Here is a 9,723-nt window from a genome sequence, read left to right on the forward strand (position 1 = left end):
TATACGCATTCATTATCTTTAATTGCAGTACATCATACAATACTATAATTAGCTGTAATAGATATTTTAATATCATAGAGCCAACTATTATGTTCATGTCATGTCAAAAAATTGTGTTGGATACATATATAAGCGCGGTCACCTCTATATTATATTCTTACTTCATACAGTACGTTAAAACTTTATAAATTATTGTTCAAGTATTCATTGCTCCGACATAGTTGTAGTATAATACATGAGTCTTTTTCTCCGTAATTTTTCATTGAACGCACAGTTGCAATTATGTCATCCGATATGAAGAAACTATTCGAAATTGACGTCAAGGTGTTAGAATGCGGCATCTGTCTTCGAAGACTTCGAGATCCCAGAACGCTGGATTGTCTTCACTCCTTCTGCCTGACTTGTTTGAAGAAGCTAATGTCCACTATGGAAGGTAAACTTTGTTGTTCAATATGTCGTAAATCCTACAAAATGCCAATAGGAGGTTTGGAAAAACTTGAAGTTAATCACTTCATCTCAAGAATGCTAGAGTTCACCGATGACTCTACCCAGACGAAAGCTCCCACATGTATTGGTTGTAGTAAAGAAGCGAGCCACCTTTGCTCTGAATGTTCTGACTTCCTTTGTATAGTCTGCGCCGGTCTACATGGCAAGCTCTCCGTTAGCAAGTTTCACCGACTCATGACTCTCGCTGAATATAATAAATTGGATGAAAGAGAAAAACTGTCAGCAAGATCCATGAAATGTCCAATTCATGAAGAAACACATCTGACTGTTTATTGCCTGACATGTAAGATACCGATATGCGCAAAGTGTTGTGTAACCACGCATAAAGTACCGGATCATGACGTCAGACCGATATTACAAATTTTCAAAGATTACCAGCTCTCGGCGTCCAAACTCATACAGAAGACTCTGGTGGTGGAAGAAAAACTTGAGGAAGCAATCGATGACATTACAAATATACAAGAACACCTGAGGAAATCAACAGAGGGGTGTGAACGAGAGATAAATCAATACTTTGAGGAGATTAAGTCCATTATTGAGGTGGAGCACGAAAACGTCCTTGAAGAATTAAATGCTTTGAGTACAGAGAAAAGTATGAGATCAGAGGCACATCTTGAACAGCTTCGACTGGCTTCAAGTAATCTTATCACGTTGCGTCGGTTGAATTGCAGTTTGGTGAGCAGCGGAAGCCCAAGCATTGCTCTCTTTGCAACTCATAAATCTTACCATCGTATGTCATCGCTTCTTCGCAATTTGCCAAGCCTTGAGCCTGAAGACGACGGCATACTTTCGTTTATGCCACGTGAAGGTTTTCTTTCTCGTCTCGAGACAATTGAACTCGGAGAAGTTCAGGAATATAAGTCAATTGACCCATTGCAATGTTCTTTAAGTGTTGGAGATGAAGGAATCCAGGTTATCAGAGGACAAAAGTTTGACCTGACGCTAAAAACCAAGGACTCTAACGGACAGCGACAAGCTCATACAAAAGGAGAAATTGTTGCTATTTTAGTAGATCAATCTGGAAAAGAGTTTGTCACTGAACTAACAAACCAACGGGATGGTTCCTACAAGATTGCTGGGGTGTGTGACTTTGTTGGAAAATGCCGTCTGCACATAACAGTCTACGACCGCCACGTAAAGGGCTCTCCCGTAATAGTCAAAGTCGTAGATAGAGGCCTAGAGCGTACAATACTGACTAAACATTTGTGGAAATCGGCTACGTACAGCGTACATGATATATGTTTCACGAATGATGGTCTCCTCCTAGCTTGCAATAACACGAGTGAGATCCTGAAGCTTGATTATCGTAGCGGTAAGCTAGTTGGTAATGTTGATATTGGAGGTAACAGAAAAATACGTGGGATATGCTTCTCTGTGAGATCGAGGATAATAATGACAGACAACCTATACAGAGAGGTGGTTATTTGCAAAACTGATGGTAGCTACGTGCGACGTTTTGGTCGAGGATCACTAAAAGATCCACTGGGTGTAGCTGAGTGCGAGAGTAATCGGAACGTGTTTGTTGCCGATCAAGGCGGCCCATGCATTGTACAATTTGTGAAGGACGGTAGCATCGTAAGACGAATTTCAAGAGGCCTAGCCAGCATTGGTGATATGAGGTGTCCCATGTTTCTCTCAGTCTTTAATAAAGGGGGCATTGTAGCGTCAGATTCCGAAAGTAATTGTGTTCAGGCATTCACAAACGAAGGACGTTACCTTCGCATATTAGGCCAAGGTAGAGGACGCAGGGATGGCCAGATAGAGTACCCGACTGGAGTAGTGGTTGATAACGAGGATGACGTAATCATAGCAAGTTATCACAAAATTCAAATTTTTCGAAATGATAGATTCATTAAACGAATTGATAAAGAACTCGATGGTGTGAATTATCCATATGGATTGGCTGTTCACGCTAGACACGTTGCGGTCGCTAACTATGGCGATAACTCAATAAAGATTTTTACATACTAGAAATATGTTATGACAGTTAATTGACTTATAACATGAAGCTCGATTTATTTATTAGGTCATTATTGCGTAACGTTGTTTACTTTCTTCCAAATATATAATCAGGACATTAAATGCGTTCATTAAAAAAAACCCTGCATGCACAAAATTGTTAGTACGTTTACGTACACCACTCATCAGATGCGAGATTAATTCATAATGCACGGCATAATGGCTTCCCCTCCAAACTCTTTAAAGTTAGGATTATAAAAACTTATTATTATTTATTTGTTTTAACAATTTTGTTCTTTCGTTTATTTTACATTTCGAAGATTATGATTTTTAGTGCATAGATACTGACTTTTATCATCATATAATTATTACCAGGGAACAGTTACATTGAACTGTTCCCTGATCATTACCAAGGTTTATTAATTTGAAGGGCCATTATATTACCATAACTGTTATTACTCAAATTATTATGTAGCATCCTCTTCATCTATTATAACTCCGATTGGCTGAGCATTGGGACGTGTCTTATCGACTTTGCAACGCAGCATTAGTTTTACATGATTCGAACCAAGAATTCTAAAATTTAAATTCATATTTTAGCTACAAAGCTACAGTTTCGTTATAATATTCAAAACACATAAGTTTGTTATAATTAAGTTGCTGCCATTTAAGGATAGCCGAACCAATAGGCATGCATATCTACTTTCATTGATTTTATATCATTTTACTTCGATTCAGTTGTTGACGCTTTATATGTGTTTGAATTATTATTATATAAGCCTACACTAGGTATGATTTAATCTAGTTTTGTTCAATATTATACATTTGAAATTGCACCAGGACATTAAAAAAGGAAAAAATTGGTTTTACTATTCGAGTTGTCTTTTAAGACTAAATTGTTTTGTCTCAGAAGAGAAAGTCAATAAGAGATACAGTACCACAAAATTCTAGCATTGTGGACAAAACTGAAGCAAAGCAGATGTTGTACTTTGGTCATATGACACGAATGCCTAACACAAGATACCCCAAAATTCCCCCTAGGCCTACATTCTATATTCAATCTATGGCCGGAGACCGACAGGCAGTCTCATCAAGTGATGGCTTGAAAACATCAAAGCTGTCAGGATTTCTCAACACTGGGCTTCATTGGTTAAACGGCTGCTATAGTTCCGAAGATTCTTGAATCCAAGAGAGAATACCATTCTATGTGTGTAAATGTAAATATTTAAATTTTATAATACAAAATTTAATATTGTTTCGATACACTCGTTATATTATTATACACTATTTTTATAAGAACACATTTTTCAATACCACTAAATGAGGCTGAGGTACAATGTCAAATGAGGTTCTATTTAAAGACTTTAGAAAGCAACAAACCAAACTAGTCACATACAGTAAAGTATTAATGTTTAAACATGTTATGCTGTAAATCTATTTTGGTCTTATCTGTACCTTATGTACAGGACTGTGACTATGTAACACCATCTATAATACATTATAATTATTATTATTGTGCAGAAATCATTTACTATTTTTATGAAAAGTAAGAAAAAAGTATGAACATTTTGAGCCTGAAATTGTCAAAACAATAAGAATACTGAACATAGGCAAAATTTTACTGGTTCTTATAAAAACAGTGTATTCGCATTCGTAGACATTATTTTCCGGCAGATTTTTATGTGTTCCTATGATATATGTGAATATTAAAGCCTAATATTTTTGTGAACCTTATAAAATGAATAGTTTCTATATCACAACAACTGGCTTATTATTGAACCGTTCTTTACATAATCTTTCTTACTTATGTGTTTCTCTATTGTGATCCTGTATATACTACTTGACTTTAAATATTGGCCTATATTTTAACCCTCCTTAATTTTCCGGTTATTCACAAATATCGAGACTAATATAAGCTGAAATAAATTCTTTAAAAAAAATTGATCGTTCAAAATGAATACCGTCTGACCACATAATCTACACACTGTGAAACGTGAACTTACAAAAATCCAATCTATTATGCACACATCGCATTACTTAAACTGGGTGAATGTCAAGGTCTACCTTATTGTAAACTTTTAAGTCTGGTTATAAATTTGGCTCTATACGTAGTAACTGACTTACAGTAAAATATTGGCTTAAACTGCTCCTGAACCTGTTGTTAGACCTTTGTACCTGTATGTACTTAATGTCAATTAAGCCATAAATGAAATGAAATAAATAAAATAATGAAATAAAATATAATATTTGGGGGGGGGGAATTTTAGGTTGCAAAGCTATTAATAGGCCTACTGTGCATCACCTTTTTTAAGAATTAAAAAGTAAAGTACTAATAACAAAATGGGGGGGGGGGTTTAATATTAAAAGAAATCTATACCAGTATCTCATTGAACGTTCCAGAGGTTTTCGTCAAACACCATTTTTTGTCTTAGAAAAATCAGTCTCCGGAGCCTGGCTTTAAAACCACTAAAAAAAAAATACAAAAAAAAAAAAAAAAAAAAAAAAAAAAAAAAAAAAAAAAAAAAAAAAACACAGACGGTAGATAATATAAAAAGTAGCAAATTCAACACTAGGCCACTAACACTAGGCCTGATTAAAATGTAAACAGAGAAAACAAATTTTTAATGACATATTAATTAAATGTCTTCGTGTCTCCAGAAATGTGCGGACTAACATCAAGTCACGGTCCAAAAATATAATCCGTGGTGTCCCCCAGGAAAGTATGACGCCCCAAATCGTGCTTTTAGACTACACTATCAGAATAGACAGATAGGAAATAGCAATCATTTATTTTTAATCGGCCAAGTAATATTTTTCCTCCTTGCCGAATCAGGGTCAATGCTTTGCCGCCTCCTCTATACCCCTCCCTCCACGGTCGTGTCGCCATTGCTTGAAAACTAAATAAGTCGTGAATGACAACATTAACATACAGCGCTATCCATACGCCCACACAAAAACACACGACACACGTAATAGTACATGCCTATAACAAAAGCACTGGAGCCTGAACATGGCCGTCACTGTCTGATGCACAATACACTAATTATGTGAAGGACTTTCATTTGTACCGTAGAAGTATTGATTATAATATAGCTATTAAACAAAATTATTATATTTATGTGTATAAATCAATTCATTTTAACTGTGTAGTGTTATACAATAACAATCAAACTGGGTATAGAAAGAATTGCAGTCAACAAGTTTGGCCACAATCATTGTTTTAAATATTTTTTAAAAACATTATTGGTCCATTCATTACAACTAGATATGTTCACTGGTTCATTGAACCCAGCATGCAGAATAATTATATAATATCAACTACAATAAAATTCACAGCATTATACATATATATATATATATATATATATATGCCTATATATACATATATATACATATACACACATATATATATACAATATACACACACACATATATATATACATATACATATGCATATATATATTCATATGCATATATATATATATACATATATATATATATATATATATATACATACATATACATATATATATATATACACACATATATACCGTATATATAATATGTATGTATAATCAAATAAAGTTGCTGCGTAGCAACGTAACAATATAAACACACAGATAAATAATAACAGTGCTTAACTAGGAAGAAAATGTAATATTCGTATCAAGCATAACTTATCAATGACAAGTTCCTAAAAAGTGTTTCTGGAGGGATTCAAACCTGCAACCACTCGCTGTCAAGGCGAGTATGATACCCATAGACCACACAGACCTATATATCGTGCAGTTCTAACCGCCAGGCACTTCCTTCATACAACTGACTGATACACTCACACATAGTGGAGCTGTGGTTAAGATAGAAAGACTGTTTGGTCGCAGCTGAGAAATCATACCGGTAGTAAATAATATTCAAAATCAAGTTCCTGCATGATGGCACCGTAAACAATATAAACAAATAGACAAATAATAACAGTGCTCAAATAGGAACATGTTGTAATAATCGTATCAAGCATAGCTCATTAAATATCAGTTTTATGAAAAAAAAGTGTCTCAGGCGGGATTCCAACCTGCAACCTCTCGCTGTCAAGGAAAATATGCGTAACATACCCATTAGACCACAAAGACATTGGATCCTAGTATAAGTATCGAAATTTGTCTAGGAATATTATGCACTTAAACATTCAACTTTTAATGTACTAGTTGAATCATCCCGAAATATTCTGATACATTTTATGGAGCAAAGATAATTAGTATAAGAACTTAAAATTTACTTCAACTATTTTATATTATATAACCTAAATTAGTATAAAAATAACATACAAGTAATTGAAATATTAAATTATAGTATATCATGGTTCCTTATAAAATCAAGAATAATTATTCAGTCACTAGTCTACCCTGGCCAGTGTTCAACCGGATACAATTCTTTAACACTTTAAAATATTGTACTGTTTTCTTATTTTGTGCAGTGGAGTTATACACACCGACACAAACTTGTTTATGTTAAATCCAAAGCACAGGATGATTAGCCAAAGCGTCTGGTTCAGCCTGAAGCAAGCAAGAAAGGCACCGGCAGAAGGTTTTCGTTCTCTGCCGCATTACCATTCCCTTACCGCTCTGCTAATTCGCCCTTCATATGAACCTAGACAAAAGCAGGAAATTCGTAAATTGTTAAAATAGACTACTTGATGTATAGGCCTAAAAATAAAACATTACAGAAAGAATGGGTAATATATTGTACGTTATTATACAATATACAAGAATTGACAGCAGCACTTTTAAGACTACAGTAACAATATAGAATTTATGAATAAATTCAACATTGTTAGTCTTAAAGTGCTGCTGTCATTTCTTTTATATTGTTAGTCTTAAAACTGCTGCTGTCATTTCTTTTATATTGTTCCATAGCAGACTAAACGCATCTACACTTTTTATTCATTATAACAGTGATAGAACGGTGACGACGGCGTTTGATGATGAACTTTGACACTGCTGTGGTGTAATGATATAGTCGACCTAGACCTATGTGGTTGTGGGGTAAATGATTACAGTTTACTCTTGGATTCGAGACTTTTGACCAGAAAATGTGAGGTCTGGTATCTAATTGGGAGATTTAAAGATCGAATAAATTAAAACACAATTAATAATACATAAATAGGCAAAATAAAACCATAAATTACAATGACAACACAGTTGTCAATTAAAAATAATGATCATATTAAAAAAAATAAAATCTTTGATAATGATAGTTGTAATACCAATGATAATGATAGTAATATTGATGATAATGATAATGATGTTGATGATAAAGGTGATGAGGATGTTAAATAATGACGATACAAATATTCATTAGTGACCAAATTCTGTAAGAAATAATCAAGATCAAAATGACAACTTTTTAACAAAATTATTTCAGTATTTATTCTTTTAAATATCTAAATCAATATATACAATTTTATGAACTATTTTTCTTTGATATTTACACTCGATAAATCATTACACTACTAAAGAACAAAAACAACATTGATACATTCGTTATAAATCCGCAGTCGTCGAATTTTCATTCAATACATCCATTCTAAGCCATGGAAGTTCGGCAGTATGTCATGACTAAGGTTAACTCGATACGTTTAGTATTATCATGAATTATTGTCTTCGAAGCTATGAAAAATGTCTACTAATGTTTATAGTTTCTCGTTGAGGAGCGTTCACACGTATGTGGGCGTAAAAACCCTATGTTGGGTGCGGAATGTAAATACGGGAGCTGGCTGGCTGTAATCCGTCATATGTTGACGCAGCGTTCTTGCTCGGTTCTCATCAACCCATTTTGATGTTTTAGTCTCAACCGAAAAAGACAAAGTCGACACCATATCTAAAGAGCTGTCGGAGCGATATAAGTCTCTGTCTATATATTCATTTTCTTCGCATAACGTTGTAAGCTTATCATCCGATAAACACATGTTATTTATTTCCATGCCGAAGCTGTTCTGTCCATGCATTCCATGATCGCTTTCGGAAAGTGAGCGCCGAGCTAGCTTACGACGGTGCATTTCCACTTCATTAGCATTACCTACTCGTAAAAGACCTAACAAAAAAGAAATCGAGAAAAAAATGTATTTATTATAAAATAATATATTCATATTTATAACATAATTGTTTTATCCAGGCCAGCCACAGATCTAGTATAACTTAATCAATGTTTTATAATAAATCCTTTTTTACCTACTCGTAAAAGACCTAACAAAAAAGAAATCAAGATAAAATATTTTCTATTAATTATATTACCTGTATATATTCATACATACTTATAATATAATTTGTTAAAAATTAATATTGGCCACAGATCAACTGAAATTGGACAGAGTCTTAATGAATCGTTTTTGCTAGACAAACATAGGCCTATACATAAAATCAAAGTGGGCCATATAAGCTTATGTTTTTTTTAACGGCCCGAAGTTATAGGCAAGTCAAGAAAAGAGCGGAGTTCTGAAAATAATGCAATTTCAAAGGAATTGAACCAAGGACCATGGGATTGGAGGGAAACATTTTAACTATCTAGCTCCATACCATTCAGGGAATCGTATTAAATATTAAGCTAATGTTCTCCCACACAGACCAATCATGCCATATAAAGTTTTATAATGACGTTTTTTTTTTGTTTTTGTTTTTTTTTAATTAGAGCCAAGCCGATTTAGTAATTAAAAAGATTTTAACTCAGGACTCTGGGATTGGAATATAATCATCATAAACACCAAACTAAATCTTTCCTAAAACATTATAGAAAAATAAGCATTGTGCATACGTAGGGTTAATTATTATTGACTATTTTATTCACCTTAGAATATATTAGTCGAATATTTCTTACGTACGTACCATTCAAATCTAATACTGCTCTAAATTAAAAAAAAATAAATAAATAAATAGACATATAGAAATGATCCGGCAAATTAAATGCTTAAATTAGTTTTATTGAACATGCTTGAGAATACTGTCTGGAAGCCTGTGACATGAATCATAAGTGACCTACCTCCTCTGAGTCCCAGTGTAAATGATTGGTACGTTAGATTATGGCCTGCCACATCATACGATTTCCTTAAAGAACAACTTTAGAATATAAACCCATCATTCTTCAAGAACATGTAGATAGTATCTACTTATTTACAAACATAATGCATGTAACAATTACTATAATATGCATAATAATAGTAATAATAATAATAAATAATAATAATAATAAAAATAATAATAATAATAA

General features: G+C 33.6%; 2 protein-coding genes across 3 annotated transcripts in view; one reads left to right on the forward strand and one right to left on the reverse strand.

Moving 5' to 3' along the window:
* LOC117125153 (tripartite motif-containing protein 2-like) overlaps positions 1-3,340 on the forward strand; it is a 4,301-nt gene extending 961 nt beyond the window's left edge. For both annotated transcript variants that reach the window (XM_033271555.1, XM_033271556.1), the window contains exon 2: positions 275-3,340. In XM_033271555.1, the coding sequence (XP_033127446.1) occupies positions 283-2,478 (2,196 nt within the window). In that variant the 5' untranslated portion in view covers positions 275-282 and the 3' untranslated portion in view covers positions 2,479-3,340. The remainder of the gene's footprint in view (positions 1-274) is intronic.
* A 4,523-nt stretch (positions 3,341-7,863) lies between these two features.
* The window catches only part of LOC117125130 (cadherin-9-like), a 14,991-nt gene continuing 13,131 nt past the window's right edge, over positions 7,864-9,723 (reverse strand). The window contains exons 14-15 of the mRNA XM_033271529.1: positions 9,496-9,572; positions 7,864-8,553 (exon numbers count right to left, since the gene is read on the reverse strand). Coding sequence (XP_033127420.1) covers positions 8,177-8,553; positions 9,496-9,572 — 454 coding nt within the window. The 3' untranslated portion in view covers positions 7,864-8,176. The remainder of the gene's footprint in view (positions 8,554-9,495; positions 9,573-9,723) is intronic.

This window comes from Anneissia japonica, unplaced genomic scaffold (assembly GCF_011630105.1).
Source record: "Anneissia japonica isolate Jap-2015-1 unplaced genomic scaffold, ASM1163010v1 scaffold9_len2422644_cov172, whole genome shotgun sequence".
Lineage (NCBI taxonomy): Eukaryota > Metazoa > Echinodermata > Crinoidea > Comatulida > Comatulidae > Anneissia > Anneissia japonica.